General features: G+C 36.4%; 4 protein-coding genes across 11 annotated transcripts; 3 read left to right on the plus strand and 1 right to left on the minus strand.

Annotated features, from left to right (window-relative positions):
* The first annotated feature begins 4,940 nt into the window (after positions 1 to 4,940).
* Positions 4,941 to 11,380, plus strand: LOC105156807 (squamosa promoter-binding-like protein 1). 4 transcript variants are annotated; one of them, XM_088879190.1, is made up of 12 exons: positions 4,941 to 5,094; positions 5,631 to 6,223; positions 6,364 to 6,545; positions 7,616 to 7,767; positions 7,840 to 8,253; positions 8,629 to 8,703; positions 8,798 to 8,905; positions 9,218 to 9,335; positions 9,452 to 9,593; positions 9,726 to 9,876; positions 10,005 to 10,625; positions 10,742 to 11,380. In XM_088879190.1, exons 2-12 carry the CDS (start codon positions 5,682 to 5,684, stop codon positions 11,189 to 11,191), a joined length of 2,955 nt encoding a protein of 984 aa, XP_088735316.1. In that variant the 5' UTR covers positions 4,941 to 5,094; positions 5,631 to 5,681; the 3' UTR covers positions 11,192 to 11,380. The 4 variants fall into 4 exon arrangements, with proteins under 4 accessions (XP_088735316.1, XP_020547976.2, XP_088735315.1 ...); XM_020692317.2 differs by having other exon boundaries at positions 4,946 to 5,447; positions 5,625 to 6,223; XM_088879189.1 differs by having other exon boundaries at positions 4,946 to 5,447.
* A 151-nt stretch (positions 11,381 to 11,531) lies between these two features.
* On the plus strand, positions 11,532 to 14,133 carry PPR2 (Tetratricopeptide repeat (TPR)-like superfamily protein). Its single transcript, XM_011073028.3, has 2 exons — positions 11,532 to 12,127; positions 12,615 to 14,133. The coding sequence occupies exons 1-2, from the start codon at positions 11,762 to 11,764 to the stop codon at positions 13,773 to 13,775; spliced, it is 1,527 nt and encodes a 508-aa protein (XP_011071330.1). The 5' UTR covers positions 11,532 to 11,761; the 3' UTR covers positions 13,776 to 14,133.
* Positions 14,134 to 14,536: 403 nt separating this feature from the next.
* On the plus strand, positions 14,537 to 19,425 carry LOC105156809 (YCF20-like protein (DUF565)). 5 transcript variants are annotated; one of them, XR_016064964.1, is made up of 7 exons: positions 14,537 to 14,821; positions 14,930 to 14,977; positions 15,584 to 15,674; positions 17,259 to 17,438; positions 17,736 to 17,927; positions 18,015 to 18,776; positions 18,873 to 19,425. XR_016064964.1 is itself a non-coding variant. In XM_011073029.3 (6 exons), exons 5-6 carry the CDS (start codon positions 17,776 to 17,778, stop codon positions 18,415 to 18,417), a joined length of 555 nt encoding a protein of 184 aa, XP_011071331.1. In that variant the 5' UTR covers positions 14,537 to 14,821; positions 14,930 to 14,977; positions 15,584 to 15,674; positions 17,259 to 17,438; positions 17,736 to 17,775; the 3' UTR covers positions 18,418 to 19,425. The 5 variants fall into 5 exon arrangements, 1 of the variants encoding a protein (XP_011071331.1); XR_002286699.2 differs by having other exon boundaries at positions 18,015 to 18,585; XR_002286700.2 differs by having other exon boundaries at positions 18,015 to 18,585; positions 18,901 to 19,425.
* A 4,483-nt stretch (positions 19,426 to 23,908) lies between these two features.
* Positions 23,909 to 26,055, minus strand: MTO3 (S-adenosylmethionine synthetase family protein). The gene is made up of 3 exons (XM_020692318.2): positions 26,010 to 26,055; positions 25,465 to 25,516; positions 23,909 to 25,371 (listed from the first exon to the last, which is right to left on the minus strand). The coding sequence occupies exons 2-3, from the start codon at positions 25,467 to 25,469 to the stop codon at positions 24,180 to 24,182; spliced, it is 1,197 nt and encodes a 398-aa protein (XP_020547977.1). The 5' UTR covers positions 25,470 to 25,516; positions 26,010 to 26,055; the 3' UTR covers positions 23,909 to 24,179.
* Between the last annotated feature and the right edge of the window lie 280 nt (positions 26,056 to 26,335).

Consider the following 26,335-nt stretch of genomic DNA (forward strand, 5'->3'; position numbering starts at 1 on the left):
TACAGTCATACCACGAAAGAATGCCGATATTTAAAGAATGAAATAAAAGGCTCATCCAAAAGAGGTATTTATTGGAGTACGTCTGTTGGGAAAAAACCCAGTGAATCTTCATAGACTCAGGGAGTTCTGCAGATATATTATTTGGAGAAGTATATGACCAAATGCAGTTAGGGGATACTCCCTTGGAATCAGTGACTACCTACCTCTACGAATTCGCAGGAGATTTAGTCCACCCTACATGGTCTCTCCTCCTCTGACTTTGGCCAGCGGGTTACTCGAAAAATGTACTTGTTAAAATTTCTGGTGGTAGATACCCCTTCGGCCTATAATGTCATTCTAAGGAGGCCCACCCTCAACGCCTTCAAAGCTGTGATATCCACCTACCACATGAAAATCAAATTTCCTATGTCAGGAGGGGTAGGAGAAGTACAAGTAAACCTCCTCCAATCTCGCAAATGCTATGTGGAAGTTGTACGTAAGGGACAAAAGAGGAGTAGGGATGAGGACTCCAAGGAATGACCTTCTAACAAACTTAACAAGGAGTCACCCTCCTATTGACATGGCAGGGAGGTATCTCCTAGCGAATGCGAAAAAAACGACAATGAAAAAAGTGAAGACGAGAAGACACCCTCCTAAGTCTAGTCGATGGAAGACTTGACAAATATTGAGATCGTATTAAGAGATCCAGAAAAATTTACAGGCATTGGTTCTCAACTAGAAAAGACGATACTTGAAGAAATAGTTAAATGCCTACATTACAACACGGACATTTTTGCATGGACACCTCAAGACTTAGAAGGGATTGACCCTACTGTCATAACTCACCACCTCAACATCGATCCCAACATGAAGCCAGTAAAACAAAAGAATAGACATTTTGAACATAAGAAAGACAAGATTATTTAGGTCGAAATAGACAAACTATTGGCAGCTGGTCACATTGAGGAAATACAATTCCCCGAGTGGCTATCTGATATGGTTTTAGTACCCAAACCCGGAGGAAAATGGCGAATGTGCTTCGACTTCAAAGACCTCAACAAGGCTTGCCCCAAAGACTTTTATCCTCTTCCTCGAATCGGCCAATTGGTAGATTCCACATCCGGATGTGGATTCTTAAGCATGATGGACGCCTCACAAGAATATCATCAGATAATGCTAGCCCCTAAGGATCATAAAAGAGTTAGCTTCATCACATCCATCGGAACCTTTTGCTATATAGCTATGCCGTTTGGTCTGAAGAACGCTGGAGCCACCTATCAGCAGCTGGTGGATAAAATATTTCGCCCACAACTTGGGAGAAACATAGAAGTATCTATAGACAATATGCTCGTAAAAGTAAAGAAGCACAAGACCATGTGATGGATCTGGAGGAAATATTTGTTGTTTTAAGAAAGTATCGACTAAAACTCAATCTTGGAAAATGTGCATTTGGAGTGAAATGAGGGCGCTTCTTGGGATTTATGATTACCCAGAGAGAAATTGAAGCCAACTCTCTCAAAATTAAGGCCATCTTAGACATGAAAGCATCTTCCAACATCAATGAAGTGCAAAGATTAACTGGAACAATAGCAGCGCTAAGCTGATTCATCTCCAAATCCGCAGAGAAAAGCCTACCCTTCTTCAAAATCCTATGAAAGCCAAAAAATTTCGAGTGGGATGACTCCTGCCAGCATGCATTTGAGAGCCTCAAATAATACCTAGCAGGGCTCCCCTTTGCTAGTGAAGCCTTTCCTAGGGGATACCTTTTACGTCATCTCTCAACCACCCCCCAAACAATAAACTCTGTAGTAATTTGCGAAGAAGGAGGAAGACAGATGCCAATCTATTACGTTAGCAAGGTCCTTATTGGTGCAAAAGGAATACCCCCATAGAAAAAATGGCCCTCGCATTGGTTACTACTACTAGGAGACTACGATCCTATTTTCTCTCACATCCTATTGGAGTAAAGACCAATTTACTCTTGAAGCAGACGCTAGGTAAACTAGATACCTTAGGGCAATTGGTGAAATGGGCGGTGGAGTTAAGTGAATACGACATCTCCTATATGCCCAGAACCACCATAAAGCTCAGGCACTAGCAGATTTCGTCTCTAAGACGATAGGAACGTTTGAGGAAAACACCCCCTATGTACGCCCAGTCCGAATAAAAAGGCCAAATCATACGGCTCAATTCACCTAGCCCAAAACCCTTGCAACCGACCCAACTTTCTTGCAAACATCAGCTCTTGAAGCATACGTGGCACACACATGAGCCCTCCACGTAGACCCCTCCATGGCTGACGAGGAGTGCGCGTGGTGGAAGGGTTCCCCATAAAACCTGGACTCTAGCGCCCAACAGACTCCTAGAGGGCTAGGAGTCCTCCTACATTTTGGATTCTCTCCCTCACTCAAATAAGTGATCCTCATAATATAATCCCTAAAAGAGAAGGTTCAATCACGCTTTACCTCAACTAACTCTACTCGTTTTCCTCAGGAACAGGAAGCAGCATCCGTCCCGCGACAAGGAGGACTCTCTGTTATAATTAGGAGGTCCATACCCCGGTAGAGGGACGCCTTCACGCTGCGAAAACTCAATTACTACTTTGTTAATCTACCATCACTCTCATATACTCGATTTATTCTTATTTCTTCAACATTCTATCCTATTCCTAATGTATTTTCGGTATCTGAATCATTATTTTTCAAATTGGTACTAACTTAAGTATCGAAGTGCTACCTTTTGTTTTGCAAGTTCTCTCTTACAAAAGTTTTTATTCGATTGGCTCAAATCCAAGATTCAAGAAATTTGGACTCGTACTAAAATCGCACACATCACAGTTAATGCAAAATTTAAAAATTTGAAATGAGTTAGTTATCCTATCATTTGAAAGATATTTTTGGGTTAACAAAAAGTTGGTGCGACAGTGTCATTAACCACCGTTTCTGAATGTTGATGATTTATAGATATATATATATATGTATAGATATACTAGTTTTGGCAAGTATTTCTATAATATAATCTTTTTTGATTTTAAATATATTTAAAATAAAAAAATATTATATAAATCAATACATCATGTTTCATAAAATAAAAAGAAAAAGAAAATTAATTTAAAAATATTATCGACACAATAAAAAAATTAATATGAATGTGTTACAAATTGTTATTTGTAAATGAAAAAGACATTTTTATTTTAAATTAATATAATTATATATTAAAATAAAAGTGATAACGTCGGAAGAAAAAAAAAACTGAAAAACTGAAGTAGAAGAAATGGTGTGAGTATTATGAAGAAATGGATACTGGTTGACTGGGTATCGTTGCATGAATTAAATTAGAATAATATAGTTTGTTTTATTGTTTTTGGTTGTTGGGTATCAATCACATGGATGAAGGATGTTAGTTAGAGGTAATTAGCGGAGGGAATATAAATACAATGAAATGTGGAATTTAAATGTGTAGCTTCAATTAAATAGGTGTTGACCCGCTACCTCTTTCTTTTATTTCCTTATCAATTTTGATCACTTTATATATATATGTTTTCTTGCTATTAATTATTTAAAAATCAGCAATCAGTGGCTATTGGGTGGAAGTGGTGGGTGGGGTTTTGGGTTATGATGAAAAACAAGAATCAATTATCCTATCTGTCCTAATTCATTTTACTTAATCATTGCCTGGAGTTGGACAAAACCATATCATTTCAATAACTAATATGATTTATGGTATATGGATTTCACTATATAATTAAATAATCTTTCTGGGCTACAATGGATTGGGCCGCCCAGCATGCACATGAATTTTGGGTTTGGGTTTAGTCTTAACTTGTAAAATCATGCGTTTATGATATGCATTGGGATATGGTGAAAAAGAAGTAGGAAATGAAAAGGAGGGTGTTGATGAGAAGTAAGACTATAGTTGTAGGTAGGTTGAAGGTTGTAATTGACACTTGACAGCAGCATATATCCGGTGCGGTGCCCATGTGCAGATTGATTAGTGCATCTTCCCTTCTAAAATGCCAAATGGTCCCCTTCTTCTCCATTCCATCCCCCCACCCCTTGCTTTTTTTTCCTAAATTAAATAATATTTCACATGACTACCCAATCTTTTTATCATCACTTTTTTCAAATTAACCCATAAAAAAAATCAATTGTAATATTAATTATGACTTTTTCTTTATCAACTAAACAAGAAGAAGGGCGTTGCCTTGCCGGTTATTAAAGAGTGAAGGACGGAAGGAGTGATGTCAACTTGTACGTACGCCAGACCCTACATCCTTAATAATTGTACCCCTTTAATTTACACAAACTCACTTCCCCAAATCAGCATTCACGTAACAAACTCGTCTTCATTCAATTTCAACATTATTAATAATAAAAATAGATTAGGATGCAGAAGAGAAACTTATTACCATATACAAAATCCAAAAGGCATCAACACACAGAAATTGGAAATTGCAAAACCACCCAGTCAGTCCCGTGTATAGATAGATATTATTATGTTATGTTTTGAATGTTTATATGAGAGGCCCCTTTTATTTGACTAGTCATTGTCTTCATGTCCTCCTATGTATGTATGTGTGTATGTATGTAATAGGAGTTGCAGGCAGTCCAGTCCCACATTCTCATCCCCCACCTCTCCTAACACTACACATGCTTACCACTTTATATACACAACACAAACAACAAAACACCTCTACACTTTTGCTTACTTCCTTCTACAAATCATTTTTATTATATTAAATTAAAAGTGATCATCCAAATTCAATTCAATTTAACTCTCCCTTGTATCTACTACTACTGCTGTTCCTGTAGTCTTTACTATATATATATTGATGATTTTATTTTTTTACTTTTCCACCTATTAATTGTGTACCAAGTGAGTACAGTAATTCAAACCACTTTTTTCATATTTAATTTAATAAATAATTAAATTTTGTTCTGTTGTGTTCTTGTCCCTAATTTTGCTCCACCTTTTTCAGTTATTAGATAGAAAAAAACGTGTCCTGATTTTCTCTCGCTCGCTATATTATTTATGTTTATGGAGCTCTAAATCGCCGGCTATTATTGGGTCGGACCTAACACGTCTTCAGATCAATTCACACCTCCGCCTCTATCGGCAAGTTCACTCTCTTCTTAACTACACTTGCTTTCTGAATTTTTTCTTATCTCTATTCAATTCAACACATAATATATACTATTACTACTGCCTCACACCTCTTTTTTCTTTTCTTTTTTTTTTTAATTATTATTTCTTTGATCAACGGAAAAGCTGTTGTCCTTTTTGGGGGAAAGAGTTGGAGAGCCTCTCTGCAGTTTCTTTCTTTTACAAAAGAGATATATAAATTGTACTCATGATGCTAATCATAATTTAGTGTTATTTTTGTCATGTGGGTTTCTCTTGTTTGGGTCCATGGATGCGTCGGTGTACTTTTCTTGGATTTCTGGGGTTGTAGTGAGGCTGACTGAAAGGTGATTATTCGCTTCACCATTGCCCCTGCTCATTCTTTCTGGATTCTTTTTCCTTCTTATTTCTTTGTGCAAGATTTTTCTGCCTAGTTGAAATCTAGGTATTCTCAGCCATCTGTTCCATTTTTTTTTTTTTTTAAATTTCAATTTCCGATTTGTGCTTCTTTTGGATTTTCGTAGATGCAGACTGAGTTTGGTGGAAAGTCGCATAACTTCTATGGTCCAGTGGTGTCGGATATGAAGGTCGTTGGGAAAAAGAGCATGGAATGGGACTTGAATGATTGGAGATGGGATGGCGATTTGTTTATGGCTTCTCCAGTAAACTCCGTGCCGTCAGATTGTAGGAGTAGGCAGTTCCTGCCAGTTGGATCAGATATTCCTGTGAAAACTGGGGCTTCTAGTAGTTTCCCATCAGGGACAGATGAAGTGATGCTGGGAGATGAGAGGGTGAAGAGGGATTTGGAGAAACGTAGGAGGTCTGTTGAGGCAAATGAACCGCTGAATGATGAGGCTGGGTCACTTAATCTGAAGCTAGGTGGACATGTGTTTCCTGTCATGGAAAGGGAGGTGGTAGATAAATGGGAAGATAAAAGTGGGAAGAAGACAAAAGTTTCCAGCACATCATCTACTCGCGCTGTTTGCCAAGTAGATGACTGTAAAGCTGATTTGAGCAGTGCTAAAGATTATCACCGGAGGCATAAAGTGTGTGAGGTGCATTCTAAGGCTACCAGAGCTTTAGTAGGAAATGTTATGCAGCGGTTTTGTCAACAGTGCAGCAGGTACTGTTTTTTTTTTTTTTTTTTTCCACACATTATTTTTGCACTGTCCAGATTTCTTCCTTCCTTTATGCATCTTTTACCGAGATTAATGCTGTATTGTGTTTCTCATGATGAAATTTATTCGGCTGTTCTTTGAACAGGTTTCATGTTCTTCAAGAGTTTGATGAAGGAAAGCGGAGTTGTCGCAGGCGTCTAGCTGGCCATAACAAACGAAGGAGGAAAACACATCCAGAGAATGTAGTTAGTGCAACCAACCTGAATGATGAGCAGGGCAGTAATTATTTGTTAATCAGTCTGCTAAGGATACTCTCCAATTTACACAGTAAGTAGGCATATGAGAAAAGCTTTTATTATCCAGCACTTTGTTCTTAGCTGCAGTGATCTTTCTGTTGAACTACCTTTTCTGATATTTATTGCTAATAGTCAAAACTGTGAAGATGTGAAATTTATTTTTCATTGCCTGGACAAAGTTTCATAAAGCTGATAATGGATGTGCATATTCTATATTTATGGGCCGATCTTCCCACTCTATGTTGCAAACTTCACATATTTAAATGAAAACCCAGGGTCTTCATGCAGAATTATGCTTCACATGTTTAGGGTGTTTACACTTTGGTTAACGTGCTGAACTCAAATTTTGCATCTGACAAAATTGCATTATAGCTTTTATGTTTCGGTTTACCGAACTATATCAAATATCAAATCAAGTATATATGATACTATTTAAATTTAAATATTTTTTAATTTATGTTTTCTAGAAGAGATACAAATAAAGATATGCTTGCATGATTCTATTATGTGATCCTTGCATCAATACTGTACTTTTTAGTTTTCATATTTTTTTTTAATATAAGTGTGGTAAGTAAACCAAATTACTGAAAGGAGAGTTGTGAAAAGATTCAGCTTACTAGTTCGATTCAGTTCAGTTTACTGAGTGAACACCCCAAGTAAATGACTTTCTTTGGATCCAAGTCTTTCTGAGAGCTGTATTTAAGTCCTCTGAGTGTGCTTATTGACTTGCTAGCAACAACCTTCTATGTGGAAAGTCTTCTGCTTATGTGAATCAGCTGATGGTGGAAGGCCTTCAATTTAGGTCATGTAGAGAAATGTGACAGGGGGGAAGTTCTTAGAAGGTCTATGAAGTCCAGGTATTGCCTTGTGTTTGTCAAGTTTAAGAGTTGTTGATTGGATTCCCAGGACAAAGTTATTTCCTCCTCTTGCATTAGGGCCAAAATCTTCTAATTCTGAGGACGCTACCTCAAGTGTGAATTTTCTACTCCAAAATGCCCCCTCCCCCCCTATTGGTTTTCCTCTTATTTAATCTTAATCTTTTTATCTTATCATTAGTTATGTTACTTATCACTTTGTGGCTTTCCTGTTTATCAACTGCAGCCAGTAGCTCAGATCAAACAAAGGATCAGGATCTGCTATGTCATCTCCTAAGAAACCTTGCTGGTTCAAGCAATGAGAAAAATACTGCAGGATTGCTGCCTGTATCTCAGGACTTGCAAAATGTGGTGGCATCTTTGGGGACTGCTCTAAAGGTGCTAAGCTAAGCATTAAGGCCTGAGTCTACCATGCATTTTGGTTTATCTTCTGATTGCATTTTATTGCAGGACACTACCATGCCTGCTGGGCTGGGTGTGACCACACCTTCACCTAATTTGACACTTAAGAATACAGTGCCAGATAATGCACAAGCTGGAGTTGCACATAATGTATCTGCTTCACAACAATCTGCTTTACTTTTCCCAGAAAATGCAAGCAACTTAAGCAAAGCAAATGCTTCAGATACGACAGTGGGAAGGATGAAACTGAACAATATTGACTTAAATAATGTTTATGATGGTTCTCAAGACTGCATAGAGGATCAACAGGATAATGTTACCCCTGAAAATCTCGGAAATGTGTCTGCTGCTGTCCCATTTTGGTTATGTAAAGATTTGCAACAGTCTAGTCCACCACATAATAGTGGGAATTCGGGTTCCACACAGAGCCACTCACCTTCTACATCCAGTGGGGAGGCACAGGTGTGAAAACTGATTCTCGCTGCAGTTTATTCAACCACTGCTTGTTTAGGAATGAATTTGAAATTTGAAGTTGTGTTTGGCACAAATTGAGTGTATCTGGGGATCTTTCACTTGATGGAACTGTGTGCTTTAGAATTATGACAGGTGTCAGTGCTGTAATCTGTCGTGCAGTATTTTCTACTCTTCCACTAATATGACTTGCTCATATGCACTACCAGTTGTTTCCTTTTATATGATACCACATTTTAAACTTGAGATGTTTTTTATGTCTATTTCTTACGTACAAAAGCATCTAGTAGCATTTCATCATTAGAAGCTCGTTAAGGTTCTCTTATTTTGAGATATCAAATAGCCAATCTGGATTTTACCTTGCAGAGTCGTACAGATCGGATTGTTTTTAAACTTTTTGGCAAAGATCCAAGTGATTTTCCTCTTGCTCTGCGGAAACAGGTCTTTTTCCTGCTTTTGAGGCTAAACACATTCCTTTTATCCTCTCTTTTCTAATTTTGGTTTGAAAGTTTAATTTTGTTCAATTTAATGTCAGATTCTTGATTGGCTATCCAGTAGTCCTACGGATATAGAGAGCTACATCCGACCTGGTTGTGTTGTATTGACAATATATCTATGCATGGATAAGTCCACCTGGGACGAGGTAAGTTTTTGCTTCAGCACAGGTATATTAATAGCTAATTATCCATTCAAACTCCATTGAGGCTATAAGTCTCTGATCTGTGCTGGATGTGGACTGCAGAAGCTATTATAATGTTATCAAGCCTTGCCTTCAATCAGATAATGTTTATAAGTAGGATTCTGGAACTGGCTCCCACAATCCTGTGATCACTGCTAGCTTAGTTTCAGTGAAGAATTACGGACCAGCATTAACTTACTTGGATGCTTGGTCTACGTGTTCATCTATTCAGTTTTAAGTATGGGCTAAAATTCATATAGTAATTGTTCCTTGCAGCTGTACTGCAATCTAAATTCCACTTTGGGAAGGCTTCTTGAATCATCTGCTGAATCATTTTGGAGAACAGGATGGATATATACCCGAGTACAGCATCGTGCAACATTCGTATATAATGGTATATCTATGTTTTCTACTCTGTAACATGTTTCAAATGCTTTTCCAGTTTTAGACTCCTGAAGAAATGAAAAATCACTCTTGGGATGTTTAGGCTAAAAACTTTTTCTGCTGCAGGCGAGGTTGTTCTGGATGCACCCTTACCTCTAAATATCCATCGAAATTGTAGAATATCAAGCATCAAGCCTATTGCTGTTGCTTTCTCTGAGTCTGTTCATTTTGTTGTAAAAGGCTTCAACTTATCCCGTGCTACGTCAAGGTATTTTTGTCTTGACATGCATCAGTCTCTTGGTTTTGGAGATGGTTTCTTGAATTTTATACTCTCTCTTTTGTGTTTTTCCAAGTCAAGCTTGAAGGATGCTTCAATACGACTTTGTTGCATTTCTCTCAGGTTACTGTGCGCACTAGAGGGGAAGTATCTGGTTCAGGAGAATTGTGCTGATATGACTGGTGCAGCAGATTCATTTGTTCAACACCAAGAGATTCAGTGCCTTGGGTTCTCTTGTTTTATACCTAATATTATTGGAAGGGGATTTATTGAGGTGACATTTTTTCCCATGGATTTTTGTTGCCTAGCAGATTATGTACTGTTTGTTGCACAGTTTTGTGAAAGCACTACCTAGGTTGACTGGCCAAGTGCTGAATTTTGTGATTGTTGCCCATATATTAGGTTGAAGACCATAGTCTCAGCAGCAGCTTCTTTCCATTCATTGTTGCAGAGAAGGATGTCTGCTCTGAAATATGCAGTCTGGAGAGCATCATTGACGGTGCTGATACTGTTTATGAAAATGCTGATGAAGTTAGAGCTAGAGACCAAGCTTTGGACTTTGTGCATGAAATGGGTTGGCTTCTCCATAAAAATCGGTTGATATTTAGGTTGGGAGCGAGCAACGGCAACATGGACCCATTCTCTTTCAAACGCTTCAGGTGGCTTATTGAGTTTGCCATCGATCATGACTGGTGTGCTGTGGTGAAAAAGCTCTTAAATATTTTGTTGGATGGTACGGTAGATTCAGGGCAATACACTTCTACTTTAGTTGCATTGCTGGAAATTGGCCTTCTTCACCGAGCGGTTCGGAGAAATAGCAGGTCCATGGTAGAATTTCTACTAGAATACCATCCAAGTGGAGCTTTAGACAACAGAGGGCCCGAGGAGAAGCAACTTGATGAGGGCCAATATTTGTTTAAGCCTGATAGCATGGGCCCGGGTGGTTTGACTCCTCTGCATGTTGCAGCCAGCCTGGACAGCTCTGAGAATGTATTGGATGCATTAACTGCAGATCCTGGATCGGTATGCTGTACCTTGTCTGTTTATGCATTTGTTCTAGTGATTTGGTTGTTTACATGTATGAAGAGTTTCTGCTCTTGAACGAAGTGTTTTAGTGTCTTGATGTTTGCATTTGTCAGGTGGGAATTGAAGCATGGAAGAAGGCTCGAGACAGTATGGGATTAACACCACATGACTATGCATGTCTGCGTGGGCATTACTCATACGTCCATCTAGTTCAGAGGAAACTGAAGAAGAAATCAGGAGATGGACAAGTTGTTGTGGACATTCCAGGTATGTTATTAGACGGCAACAATGTGAAGCAGAAGATAGGAAACACAAGTAAGTCGAGGAAATTGGGTGTGTTCCAAACAGAGAAGGTGGTGGGAATACAGTGTAGGGAATGTGAGAAGAAATTGAGTTATGGAAGGTGGAGAGCATCAGTGACGATATACAGACCAGCAATGGTTTCAATGGTTGCAATAGCGGCGGTGTGCGTGTGTGCTGCATTGCTCTTCAAAAGCTCACCAGAGGTTCTTTATTCATTCCGGCCCTTCAGGTGGGAGCTATTGAAATATGGGTCGGAGTAGGGGGAGAGGTACGAGTAATTGTGTTGCGTTTAGGGATATGATGATATTGAGGATGTCCATATCTGTGTATCTTAATTTGTGAGTTGTGGCTATGTTGTTCTCATCCTTAGTATAATATAGTATTACAAAATTGACATAAATTGGTTTCTGAATTCAGAGGAATAGTGATGAAGTACATATCCTCCGCAACTCACTGTATCAGCAGCCGCTATTTTCCAATTATCTTGTTGCATCTCTTATTCTGCATGACAAACATAATTCTTCTATGTTTTTTTTAAGGGTAAAATGCCAAAAAGTTGCCTATGTGTTTTTGCAAAAAAGCGCAAAATCTCATTCGATAGGAAAATAGGTTTAAATACCCAATTGTGTTTCTAAAAATATTACGTACTACTCGTTACCGTTCCTGTTCGTAAAATAACACTAACACTATTACAAAATACAAGTTCTGCTGTAGATAGATAATAATAATGGACAGAGAGGGCATTCCCGACTTTTTAAACTGCTTCATCCACACAGACACACACTCCGAACACCATTCAAAGTGTAGTAAACAAATTAAGCTGAACGCAAATGGCGGCCGCCTTACAACTCTCCCTTTCCTCCTCTTTCCTCGCATCCCCTCTCCCCTCCTCCACCCTCAGACCCACCGCCAGTCGCCCACTCCGCAGACTCCTTATCTCCTCCGCTACCGCTCCTTCATCATCATCATCAACAACATTGAATTTGCCCAAGAAAAAGCACTGGAAAGTAGGGGAATACCCTGGTGTCTCTGAAGCCTCCATCACACATTTCTCCAGCAATAACAAGAATAGAACCCCCATTAAGAATATCAAGAAAAAGCTGGACAAGAAGAATAATGCCAAAGCATGGGCTAATACAGTCACCGAAGCTCTCTCTGACGCCATTGACAAAAAGCAATGGCTCCGTGCCCTTCAGGTTTACTCCTTCGCTCTCTTTTAAATGCTCATTTTGGCGTTTATGTGCATAACTTCACTCACGCTCATCATTTATTTTTCTTAGTTTCTTTTCTCATGATTTGTTAATCATTTTCCGTTTCCTGGAAATCCTTTGCTCTTGTAATTCTTCAAAGAAAGAAAAAGCCTTGTTATCTGGGCTTTGCTTAATTATAATTGATTTACTTTCCAGCTTTATTGTCTCGTGAATTTGGGTGGTTGAATGTTCGAGATGGCTTTTCTATTCTCTATAATGTTATCGATATATATAAATATAGTACAGGAGTTTAGGTCTTGTATGATGCGATTACAACACAGTTATATAAAGATCAATAATTCATATTACAAAAATACATGACTGTAGGAGAAGTTGAAAAATTGATGCGCTACTTTTCTTGCTTGCTGGAACTCTATTTTACGCTATGAAGCTGGTCATAAATTCATAACTCATCACAAACATTAAATTTTAGGTGTTTGAGATGCTAAAGGCGCAACCTTTTTACCAACCAAAAGAAGGGACATATATGAAGCTCCTTGTTCTTCTTGGGAGATGTGGACAACCTGGGCAAGCCTGTCAGCTCTTTGATGAAATGCTTGAAGAAGGACTGGAACCAACAGCGGAACTCTACACAGCTTTGGTTGCTGCGTGTTGCAGGAGCAATCTGATTGATAAAGCTTTTGCCATTCTTGAACAAATGAAGTCTCTTCCTCTTTGCCAGCCTGATGTCTACACCTACAGTATACTGATTAAAGCATGTGTTGATGCTTCTCGTTTTGAACTAGTTGACTCTCTTTATGATGAAATGGCCGAACGATTAATTACCCCAAACACTGTAACTCAAAATATAGTGTTGAGTGGTTATGGGAAGGCAGGAAAATATGAGGAGATGGAGAAGGTTCTTTCCAGGATGCTTGAGAGTACGACAAGCAAACCTGATGTATGGACTATGAATACCATTATTAGCTTGTTTGGTAACGAGGGTCAGATTGAAATGATGGAAAGGTGGTATGAAAAATTTCGGAATTATGGAATAGAGCCAGAAACTCGCACTTTTAACATTTTGATTGGTGCTTATGGGAAGAAAAGGATGTATGATAAGATGTCATCTGTGATGGAGTACATGCGTAGACTTTCATTTCCCTGGACAACCTCAACCTACAACAATGTAATTGAGGCATTTTCGGATGCTGGTGATGCGAAACACATGGAATACACATTTGATCAGATGCGTGCTGAAGGCATGAAGGCGGACACCAAGACCTTCTGCTGTCTTATCAGAGGTTACGCCAATGCTGGCCTCTTTCATAAAGTGATCAGCAGTGTTCAGTTGGCTGGAAGATTGGAGATACCAGAGAATACGTCGTTCTTTAATGCAGTCATATATGCTTGCTCAAGGGCAGAAGATATAATGGAGATGGAAAGAGTTTTCAAGAGAATGAAAGATAAGCTATGCCAACCAGATTGTACGACTTACTCTATGATGATGGATGCATACAGGAAGGAAGGTATGAGTGACAAGGTCTATGATTTGGAGCAAGAAATGCAGATGATGACTGGTAAGACTTGCAAAGAATACCATGATGTTGAAACAGACGCTGCTCCTGACGGCGAGAAAGTGCTGTTAATCTGAGTGTTGGTCGAATTAGTTTGTGGGACAAAGCAATAAGTGTCTTTGAGCAGGGTCAGGATATGCATGTCCAAAGTGGATAAATAAACTAAAGTCCTGCTCGAGGTGTTAATCCTAATGATTGAGGTAGCCTCATTGGATAATTTTGGGATAACTGGAAGCTAAATTGTATGTTTCCCATCTGGTCTGATGAAGATGAAGCCTTACACGGGTCTAGAGGAATATGTGGTGCTGTGAGCTAAAGAAGAATTGGCAACAACATAAACCTGGCATTTACAATTGTAACTGGATGATATTGGAACCTCTAAAATGTCAATTTTGCTTCTTTAAGTTAATATGATTGATTTCCATGCTAATACAATTCACAGTACTTGTATATATAGTCTTTGTTGGTAAAATTATATCTAAATTTATAAAGAAAAAGTTTGTGAGCTAAACTCTGATGAGAATAGGCTATCAACCCAATTGTCCTTATTACCCCCAAATTTCAAATAAGCAAAGAAACTGTTTCTACTAATTATAAGAAGAAGCCCTTTTTGTGTCTAGAGGAAGTTTTTTTTGCTTTTTACAAAATTTGTCCTTCATTTTTACATAATTCCATTATTTCAGCAAAATAAATTAACTTATTTATAGAGGACATAAGCGATAATTTACACTGTTCATGGTGGTTCTCGTACCCAATCATTGTAAGTACCTGATGTACCCTTACATTAGACTAATTAAATAGAAAAAAAAAAAAAAAAACTTCCACCTCAAGTATTTCTTTACTACTATGCACGTCTCTCTCTCTCTCTCTCACACACACACACAATCCACTTCTGTAAAACCTTTCTCCTTCCTCCTCCCTCTGTTTCTCTTTCATAAACTCAATCAAAATCTCCTCTGAAGAAAGCACCATAATCGCTTATAACCCTAATGTAGTTCTGATTTTTCTTTCAAGTTCTCCTTTTTTGTTTGAAAGAAAGTATTCTCCATTGATCGTACTTGAAGAACGAGGAAGAAGGGGAAGCTGGGGATCAAAGGCATCTCTTTTCCTTTTTTTATGTCAGGTTTGTTTCCCTTTTTATAAAAAATAAAAAATAGATGATGATTTTGTGCATATTTGCAGGTCTATTCATTTAAAATATGTATATTTATTCTGCCTTGGTGTTTTGTAGGTGTATCTATGTTGAGGACGAGCGGTCCAAGAAGCTTTCTAGACCGAAGTATGTGGATATTTGTGTTTGATTCTGCTTGGATTTTGCTTTTCTTGAGTTGAGTTGAGATGGGTTTGTGGGTTTATGATGAATTCGGTGTTTAATTGCATAACCAAAGTCAAATATGACACATGGGGCAGACTTTGTGTTCTTTTCGCCATGCGTGCTTGAAGCAATTGTTTGTTCTTTGGTCTGTTACGGCATGATAAAATGTGAGTTATACGGGGTCAAGTTACGGCTTTTTCCTTCCTCCATAATCCTGTAAGAGAACGACAAATGCACATTTGGTGATGTCATTTTGGTTTTTAGGAAAAGTTGAATTGGTTACACTTTCTATATCCTGGTTGGTGATGTAATTCTCAGTTGGACTTGTTGAATAGAGGCTACCGTAGTATGTTTATGTTTAAAGACATCTGCTACTGAGCCTTTTTAATCTGTTTTGATTTATCACCATGTTGTTTCAATTAGTGAATCAAGAGTTTATTTAAAGAAGGTCTTTTGATTTTCTTTTGAGTAGAAGGCATGGCAATTTTTGAGTATGTGCTTTTCTTGCTGTTGTTCAACCATCAAAGTGGATATTATTAGAGAAGCTGATTAGTCTGAGTTTGCATTCAGGTCAAGAAGCGTGACGACCTGTTCAACTGCTGGATGGTCTACTCGACTGGAGAGCGCGTGGACTGGCGAAGTTGTTTTTCTTGCTTCTTGGGTATGCCAAATTCTGAATTTTCTTTTTGAGTTAGATTGCGTTATGTATCAAATCAATTTTGATTACCAAAAAAAAAAAAAAAAGAAGCTCTTTTGTAAAACTCCTCTTTCATCAATGTTTGTAAAACTCTGCTGTAGTGGTAAATGTGATACATTATTTTTATGTCTCTTAATTCATTATTTAGTTTTTCTATGTGAATGTATTGAGATTTAGTTGATTTATAACGACACATATATATGCACTCTGTTAAACCCATTATCTCTTTTTTTGCTTGGATTCCCTTCGCATCCTTATTTTCTTTCTATTTGGGCCTCACTTACTTTATTCATTTATGCTTGCTTTGTTAAAAAGGCTAAGTCTTTTATATTATGCTGTTTAGTCTAGATTTGTTTATGCATTTAGGCCCATCTTTTGTGTGATTTTCAACTCTTTTTTAGGTTTCAATTCAGTTGAAGAAAGAAGAGCTTAGTGAAAGAAGAGAAGGAAAGTGAGATGAGAGATAAAGGAGGACCAAAATTAAACAAATAAAATGTATAGTGGTGTGATACAAAAATCTCAAACAATTAAATTCTAAGGGCAAACAATACCAAATGTTGGAATTATTTGCCGAATCATGTTTTCAGTTGTGGCAGTTGTATGTTGATCTTTCACGAGGAGTTTTCGAAAGAACCGCCGAAGTGTTGGTTACAAAGGGAAAAATAAATGGGATTGAACATATTTATACAAGAAATGTGGTTTTTCATGAAATTTTTGCAAATCTGCTAAATAATCCTAATTGAGAGGTAGTGAGGTACAATATGGCTTTTCAAAACAACTATTTTATGCATTATAGTATTCTTACTTAAGATTCTGCTTTTCTTTCTTTATTTTTTTTTTTGTACAGGCATGTTTGAATGCCATGTGAATTGATCTTTGATAAAGTTCCGAACAAGTATCCACGTTTTGCACAGGTTTTAATACAGATCATTCTCCTCTTTCTACTCTCTTTTTTTTTGTTTTCTTTTTACATTCATCTATGTATAAAAGTACTTTTCTACTTTCAAAATGCAGATTACAAAAACTTCTACAATTAGGATGCTCAAACACCATGACCAAAAAATTGATGGGCATATGTTATCTTCTAATTCTTTTTCTTGGAATTTTTTAGTGTTTTTATATTGAACCATGTCAAGATGGGATTTTTGTTGTTTTATAGTACGATTTATTAGTTAATCTTATATTCCAATGGTTATGCGATATTACAAGTAACGCATATTAATTCAACAAAAGAAGTAGAATTAAAGAATTTACGAGTATACAAACAATTTGCACTTAAATTATAATTGTATAATTTTATTTTGTTTACAAGTAAAACAAATTTTATGCTTATTTAAACTTAAACAAATATTATAAGTAAAACAAATATTATGCTCATGAGGACCGCATGTGAGTTTATAAATTAGTTTAAATGCATTAGTTAATGTATATTAATATTTTTATCATAAATTTTTTATTTACTCATGCATCGCGTGTGTGTAGACTACTACTAAATGCAAATAAATAAATATTCATCTGTCATCAATGCATCATGATGTGGTGGTGTAGGCGTATAGCTTCAAATATCAATAACCCCTGAACGAGAAAGAACAGAAGGACGAAAAGGCAAATACCACACCAACAGCCCACACAGGCGGCCCAAGCACCAGCACCCTTTCTTGTTGCTCAACTACAACTTACCACCTGTTTCTCCGGCGACTCTCCGCCAAATTTCGCATCAACTATCTGGTAACTTTATTTCTCTATCTCTCTACTTGTCTTTGTTCTTAGTTTGGAAATATGAATATTTTTATTTCTTCAAATCCATAGATTATTCAATCCCCTCCACCTTTTGTGCTGATGTACTCGTTACAAAAGAATTCGTAAAATTTCGGCCCCATATTCATCTAAATATTATGATTTTGTAAAGTTTTGGATGGTGGGGGGTGAATCAGTGAAAGATTTTTCCAAGTTTTAAAGGAATAAATTTCAAGTTTTTTATGGCTTTAAACTATCTTCAAGGGTTCTTTCATGTGACATTTTCAGTGTTGGGCTGCAAGTGGCCTTCATTATCGGAGCAAATTAAATGACATCGTTGGTCAATTCAACAAGTCTCAAACTTCCACTTCCTGATGATTCTAAATCAAGGTTACTTACTGTATTGTCCTTTGGCCAATTCATGCCCTTTAAGTTGGCTTTTTCTCATGTGGATCGGCATATCAATGTCCACAAATGCAAGTGAGTGCAAATGATATTTCTTTCTGTAGTTTTCAAGTGTTGTTAAATAATTACAATGTGAATTTAAACTTATACATGCATGTACAGGAGAATGGCATGGCCACTTAGAAGTGCAGCTGATGACAGTAGGCTAAATTCTTCTCCTACTAGTGACTCCAGTGGTGGAACTAGGCTTATTAGGACTATACAAGCCATTCAGTTCAAAATAATTGCAAGACTAAAGGAGTTAAGGAAAAATTTGCCTGTGAAATTGTTCGCCTTCTTAGTTGGTTTTTATTGCGCCACTGCATTTGCCACTGTAATAGGGCAAACAGGTGATTGGGATGTGCTGTCTGCTGCTGTGACTGTGGCTGTAGTGGAAGGAATTGGGGCTCTTATGTACAAGGCCTCTCTTCCTTTAGTGGACAACATAAGGAACTTAATCATCATATCTAATTATTGGAAGGCTGGGCTTTCACTTGGCCTTTTTCTGGATTCCTTCAAGTACTAAAGAAGATAAGTTTGTGGGTGATGCAGAGCCGCTATTTTCAGTTGCATATTCCCTGGCGAAACAGTAAATCCTAAACCCTGAACATGAAGGATGAACTCAACAAGAAAATCAATGCCATGTCGTGGCGGATACAATTACTCAGCATCTACAGAGAGCAATGGCCTTCAGGTTTGCTTCTTTGTTCTTTTCTTCCAAATTCTTTTTTAAAAGTGCTACTTTTGGTGTTTGTTTAGTTGAAAAATTGTTCATCTTTTTCTCTTTTGGGAAATTGGGATGGAGGCAAACATGTGTAAGATTATGAGGGAAGAAAATTGCTTTTACTCTGAACTGAACTATTTCGAACATTCCTTCTACAAATGGTAATTCTAAGATACCTGTCTTGCGTAGACATCACACACTGTTTACCTTTTTCATTCATATCACCATTAAACATGCAATGAATTTGATAATTATAGCCAGAAGGATGAACATCAATAATGATAGGCACTTGAAACACTGAAGGAGCAACCTTTTTATCAACTAAGAGAGGACTTGTGAAGCCCCTCGTTTCAGAAGACTGGTCTTCCGCAACAAGCTTGTCAGCTTTTGGGTTAAGTGGTAGAAGGACACGGACCAACATCAGAATTCTAGACGGTCTTGCTTGTTGCATGCTGTAGGAGCAATCTGAATGACAAAAGACATCTCCATTCTTCAAAGATGAAATGTTCTTCCCAACGCAGTCACTCATAAAATTACTGCTGAGTAGTGTGGAAAGGCAGAGAAATATGAAGAGATGGAGGAGATTCATATAGAATTCTTGGTAGTACAAGCAACCCTGGTGTATGGATTATTAGTATGGAGATGGGACTGAGATAGAAACGATGGGAAGATGGTAGTGATATTTTTCCTATTTTATACCATGCCGGGAATTGATGCTTGTTACAGTTTCATTGTTTCTTGTTGAAAGAAGAGGATGTATGATAAAATGTCATCAGCAATACATGATTAACAGTTTATTTTCCAGGACAACATCCATCTAAAGACGAGTACTCAAGACATTCCAGATGCAGGTGATATAAAACAAATGGAATACATATTTTATGAATGCATGCTGAAGGCATTATGCCTATGCTGGCTTTCAAATGAGGTAATCTGAAGTTTTAAATGCTAGAATTGAGTGTACCTGCCCCTACACTGTTGTAGTATATACTGAGCAGTTATGGGTGGTCGTCTAGCAACAACCCATGGCACTAGAGAATAGATGTAAATGGCATGAAGCTTAAGGCCACAGAGTGCCATACGGGTACGGTCCTTTCCTTGGGGTCTTAGTTTAGGGTATGAAATTGGTTATCGGTTCTCATCCTGGAATAGACATCTATGCTTAATATTTTGATTATGTTTCTCCACTTGATCAACATAGAAAAGTACTTTTCTATTTGATCACCCACTGTGGACACAGACTCCTGAAAGCACAGCACACATGAGAACATAGAGTATTGCTATCATCTCATGATAGATGACGGATCCTCTCTTGGAACTAACCAATCTTCATCAACGATCTGACTACACTGAAATAAGGCTTATAATAACCATATCAGAACATGGTCATCTTTTATCAGGCTCTAGATACAATCGTTCCATATATGAGATTGCGTGGATCCTACAGTTTGAGGACTAAATCCCATACTATTGAAGTTCAGGAGTTCAAGTCATACCGACCAAGCCTCACGGGCTTCCATATGACGACTCCCCATGAGTTAGTTAAATCAGCTTGACAACCTTTGTCAACCACGCACTAAAATTGCATAGATGTCATATGTCTGTCGCCTATAAAACACGATACCCATCATATGGATGTAATATTTAGTGCAAGTATAGAATCATTGATGCCCATTTTCAGGGCTCTCGACTTGGTACATTTCAGACCCAATCCTCAGAAGTTGGTTTCGTAGTTCTCTTCAAATGCGCAACCCAGCTTCATTGGTTGATTAATATCTGTGGGTTTTGTTGCGATGTATGAAAATTACATAAGTAAGAACAACAAAGTAAGGCCAAATGAATACTTACTTTTATTCATTTAATTCAATATTACAAAATAAAAAAAATTTAAATTAATTAATTCGTCGGGTTCAATTAAAAATGATCTTATCAAATTATTTAAACCTAATTTAAATTTAATTAATCACGTTAATTAAATCTTGGGCTTCCCATCACATGCGTTCTCCCATTTAAATGCTCATATAATTTAATATCTTGAACTAATTTATAATTAATTCTACTATTTCCTTTAGTGATGTTTTGTGTGACTCTATAGGTTCACCCTCAACTAGACTTGGGCTTGTGTCAACAAACAATTTAATTGGTAAATCTTTTTACGCAAAATTAATTAAATCATATTTAATTAATAGCTTTTGATTAACACTTAATTCAAAAGCACCCGTTATTGTGGGTCGTTTAGCAACGATCCATGACACTAGAGAATAGGTGAAAATTGCATGAACCTTAAGGCTACCGAGTGTCATACGAGTAAAGTTCTTCCATCCGCCATCTCCGAGTCTTAGTCTAGGACATGAAATTGATCATCGGTTTCCAGCCTAAACTAAACTAGACATCTATGCTTAATATTTTGATTATGTTTCTCAGCTTGATCAACATAGAAAAATACTTTTCTATTTGATCACTCGCTGTGGCCATAGGCTCTCGGGAGGACAATACACATCAGAATGCATAGGAGATCGCTATCATCTCATGATAGGCAAAAGATCCTCTCATGAAACTTACCAATCTTCATACACTATCTAACTGCATTGGAACAAGGCGTATAATAACCAATTAGAACATAATTTTAAGTATGAATTAATTTAAATAATAATTTTACTACAAATATAGGTATGGGTAAAGTAAATTAATATAATAGGATTCTAATATAAATTGTTTGTATGGTATTATATTATAGGATAATTATATTGACACCTCCTTAAAGTTAGTCTAATTCTAAATATATTCTTGTTAGATAAAAAATTATAAATACCCTCTCGAGCTTTACTCCATCTTTACATGAAACTCTTTATTTTAGGTTCTAGCTATTTGGCATGTGATATTCCAAAATTAGCATTTATAAAATTTTAACCATAATTTAGCACTTTCTATGTGAAAAATGCCCTTTGGAGCAACTTGTAATATTTTAAAAACCTTAAAAGGTTGAAATGTTATGATTTAATATATTTATAATTAAATGTTATATTTTAACTTTTTTTTACCATTTAAGTGGTTAGTCATGTATCACACATTATTTAAAGTATATTTTTATATAATTTTACATGACTTATTAATTGAGCACTTTACTTTTAAGTTGAAATATGAAAAGAAGTTGAATGATTTGATATGTTTTATGTGTCTTTCTGTTTTTTTTTTAATGTCAATATATTCTTTTCATATAATAGATTGTACTATTCATAATAAAAAGTTTTTAAATTAGAAAAGGGGTAATTACATTACACTACTTGAACTATATAGCCTATTCATAAACATTATCCCTATTTTTAAAAAATTATACATACACATATTAGAAACATTATCGACACTGTACAAATAATTCCTATTTTTTTTCCAAGGAGTGGTTAAATATTTATGCTATATAATTAAGAGAAGATACAATTTGGAAACTTGAAAAATCGTCTGTCTTTCATTAAGAAAGGGAGAAATCTATGGGGTAATTATCCACTATTTTTAAATAGTCTACATTAAATTTCATTATTTATTTCTTAAAAAATATAATTATTATGAAACCAAACTTAAATTATGAGAATGAGATCAATTATTTTATAAGTGATTTCATAATTATTTTTTGTAATATATTAATTATAAAATATGATAATATTCTTCAAATAACTTATGAATTAAATAAGTCTATATCTATGGAATATTTAATGCATGGGTTACTTATTCTTTTTTTCCTGATTTTGCACAATTTGTGAAGCAAATTTAAAATATTAATATAGTTTTATACAGTATTAAATTTAAAGTAATTTCTTATATAATTTTACATGACTTATTAATGGATCACTTTACGTTTAAGTTGAAATATTGGTACAGATGAAACATATAATTGGATAGACATTCGATAAAAATAATTTATAACAAAAGGTTCTATTCATTATAAGTGTTTATTCATAATTAATAACTAATCAGTTTAAATTCTTAAGTATATATGATTTGTCATGTTTTATGTTTTTTCATTACGATATAAAAACTTGAAGAATAGTGTCTTATTAAGAAAAGGAGCAATCTGTGGGATATATATAAATAAATTATGAATAAAATCTTAGATTATGAAAATAAGATCAATTGTGTCATAAGTGATTTTATAATGAATTTTTTTATAATATTAATTATAATTTTATAATAATTATCTTCAAATAATTAGAATTAAATAAGTTAATATTTATAGAGTATGTAATGCACGGGTTTTACTTTTTTTTTTTCTTTTTTTCTGATTTGTGCAATTTTTGAAGCATATTTAATAATTTTATTACAAATATAGGGATGGGGATAGTAAATTAATGTGGTCTTGTACAATATTAAATGGTAATAAGATTTAATATAAATAATTTATCTGGGTATTATATCATAGGATAAATAACTTTTACAACTCTTTAAATTTAGCTTAATTACAGACATATCCTTGTTAGATCGAAAGTTACAAATATCTTCTAGTACTTCATTTTACATGGAACTTTTTTTAGGATTTCAACTATTTGGTATGTGATATTTTAAAATTACCTTTTACAAAATTTTGACCATAATCTATAACTTTTCATGGTAAAAAATATCCTTTGGAGAAACTTGTAATATTTTTAAAAGTTTAAAAGGTTAAAATATTATAATTTAATATACTTATGAGTAAGTATTACATTTTAACTTTTTTGACAGTTTAAGGGTCTAAGGTATGTGTCTATGTTCTATACATTATTTTACATGAGTTATTAATGGAGCGCTTTACCTTTAAGTTGAAATATGACTATAAGTGAAACATATAATTGAGATAATAAAAATAATTTATAATAGAACGTTCGATTCATAAAAAGAATTTATTCATAACTAATAACTAACCAGTTTAAAATTTTAAATGTGAATGATTTGTTATGTTTTATATTTCTTCCTTTCTTTGATGTCAATATATTTTTTCATGTAATACATTATACCAATCATAATAAAGAATTTTTAAATTACAAAAGAAATAATCATCTACACTATTATAATCTATTTATACAAATTACTCATATTTTTTAAAATATTACAACCCCATGCACCCCCACCCCCCCCAAAAAAAAAGAAAAAAGAAAAAACATCATCTACATTATATAAACTATCCATGAAGTGATTTTTATATTTGTGCAAAAGACAATAATAATGTATGTAATAAATTATAAATATTAGACTGTGAATATAATCATCTCATAATTATATAAAACGTTCTAGCTAAAAGTTTCTACTATCACATTCTTAAACATGGCAAGGCTAATGCAGCAAGCTGCTCTAGTTATACTTAAATTAATGATACAGCAGAATCAGATGGAGGATCATAAGATCTCAGTATTGGGAAGACATAATTGCTTTAGTAACCACTCCCAAGTGCTAATGCAAATATAATTGAAAGAAAAAAAAAAATGAAAAAACACCAAACTGGGAAACAGAAAACACAGAAAAAGCCAATGGGCTGTAATCCAACGTGAAGCAGGAGGTTGCTGTGCTGCCTTTCTAATTTTAGGGGTTAATGTTACTTAAGCTTGATTCTTGTCCCATTTGAGAGGCTTCACAACTTCCCAGGTAAAATCAGGGTCATCTCTACCGAAATGTCCATATGCAGCAGTCTTCAAGAACCTGTTACCAGAACCCCTCTTAAGGTCCAGGTTGATAGAAATCATACCAGGCCTGAAATCAAAGTTTTCCTTGACAATCTTGAGAATTTCCTTGTCGGGGATTTTTCCAGTTCCATATGTGTCTACAAAGACGGACAAGGGCTCAGGCACACCAATGGCGTAGGAAACTTGCACAATGCACCTCCTAGCCAGTCCTGCAGCAACAATGCTCTTTGCAGCTTGCCTAACAATGTAGGCACCACTCCTGTCCACCTTGGTCGGGTCTTTCCCTGAGAAAGCTCCACCTCCATGAGCTCCCCATCCACCATAAGTGTCGATGATGATCTTGCGACCAGTAAGACCAGCATCGCCATGAGGGCCACCAATGACAAAACGGCCGGAAGGATTCAGGTGGAATATGGTCTTCTCGTCAAGGTACTTTTCAGGAATGACAGGCTTGATGACATGCTCCTTCAGATCAGCAGCAATCTCATCATTGGTTACGGTCTCATCATGCTGTGTTGAGATCAAAACAGTGTGAACACGGATGGGAACCATGGCACCGTTATCATTGTAGTACTCAACTGTCACTTGGGTTTTACCATCAGGCCTCAGCCACGGGCAAGTACCATTCTTGCGAACCTCAGTAAGACGAGAACCAAGTTTCGTTGCAAGGACATGGCTAAGAGGCATTAATTCAGGGGTCTCATCAGTGGCATACCCAAACATGTGGCCCTGGTCGCCAGCACCAATCTCCTCAGGTCGCTTGGTGAGATGGCCATGGACACCCTGGGCAATATCAGGGCTTTGTTGCTCAATGTTAACAAGAACCTTGCAATTATCAGCATCCAAGCCCACATCATCAGAGACAAATCCTATAGCACGGCAAGTGTCACGAACTATTTTCTCATAGTCTACATTGGCCTTGGTGGTAATCTCACCAAAGACCATGACCATATTGGTCTTGGTGCAGGTCTCACAAGCGACCTTGCTCTCAGGATCCTGGGCAAGGCATGCATCAAGAACTGCATCAGACACCTGGTCGCAGAGCTTGTCGGGGTGTCCTTCATTCACCGACTCTGACGTGAACAAGAAAGTCTCCATCTCTTGCAGCCTGATCGCCAACAACAATATCAAATATTCAGTCAATCAATAATTCTGTCAGAAAGTGCAAAACTTAAAAGAGAGAAAAAAAAAATTGGTCCACCGCATGCTAACACAGTTTACCACCAGGATTAACAGCAACAAGTAACTAGTTCCTGAGAACAATTAAAATAATTCTACAATGAGTACGAGGAAATGCAGAGATCTGGTTTACTAGCATAGTTACTACTTAATTCCACAGAGTTACTCGCTAATAACCAGATGCAAGACAAAAATCAAGATTTGAGAAATATATAGTTGCCAAACCTACAGATCTACACAGAACGAAGTGAAGAAACACTTGATCTCTACAGTGAGCATGTAAAAATCACTTGAAGAACTAATTACAATTGAGAACATAACACCAATAGAGCATAACATGCCTCAGCAGCAAGGCCCCAAAGAACAGTAGAGGAGCGTTCAACTTACAAAGAAAAAGAAAGCTCAAAACTTTGCAAGGAAAAACAAGTACAACACTTGAGATCTCAAGTACAAGAATCCAACAAGGAAACAAGAATCATAAGCATCAGTAGAAAAACAAGAAGGGGAACTAATGCAGCAAATAGCAAAGGTAGATAAACAGAAAGAGAAAGAGAATAGAGGCGGAACCTGGGGTTGAAGTAAGCAGGTGACACGAGAGAGAGAGGAGCTAAGAAAGGCGAGGGTAGGTGGTGAGACGAGAGGGAAATATATAGAAGAGCGAGAGGAAGTGGATGGGGATGGGATTCATTTGAGATGGAATGGACGGCTGAGGATTAAGAATACAAGTCGGTGATAGCAGTAAGCAAACCAGCCTGTAATATGCTGGACTCACCACACACTCTCGACTCCTTGGAGTGAGTGAGTGATGAGTTGTAATTTTCACTGCTTTCATATTCTGTTTGGAATGTGTTTGTTTTGGGCATTCAGATTCAGTATTATGTGGCGTCACATGC

Source organism: Sesamum indicum, linkage group LG3, assembly GCF_026168435.1.
Source record: "Sesamum indicum cultivar Baizhima isolate 11 linkage group LG3, ASM2616843v1, whole genome shotgun sequence".
Lineage (NCBI taxonomy): Eukaryota > Viridiplantae > Streptophyta > Magnoliopsida > Lamiales > Pedaliaceae > Sesamum > Sesamum indicum.

Coding starts and splice junctions, on each gene's coding strand:
- LOC105156807 (XM_020692317.2), top strand. CDS start 5,625: ATGCAGACTGAGTTTGGTGGAAAGTCGCATAACTTCTATGGTCCAGTG. Junction 7,768..7,839: donor CTTTGGGGACTGCTCTAAAG/GTGCTAAGCTAA, acceptor ATTTTATTGCAG/GACACTACCATGCCTGCTGG. Junction 9,336..9,451: donor TGCAACATTCGTATATAATG/GTATATCTATGT, acceptor TTTCTGCTGCAG/GCGAGGTTGTTCTGGATGCA.
- PPR2 (XM_011073028.3), top strand. CDS start 11,762: ATGGCGGCCGCCTTACAACTCTCCCTTTCCTCCTCTTTCCTCGCATCC. Junction 12,128..12,614: donor AATGGCTCCGTGCCCTTCAG/GTTTACTCCTTC, acceptor ATTAAATTTTAG/GTGTTTGAGATGCTAAAGGC.
- LOC105156809 (XM_011073029.3), top strand. CDS start 17,776: ATGACATCGTTGGTCAATTCAACAAGTCTCAAACTTCCACTTCCTGAT. Junction 17,928..18,014: donor ATCAATGTCCACAAATGCAA/GTGAGTGCAAAT, acceptor ATGCATGTACAG/GAGAATGGCATGGCCACTTA.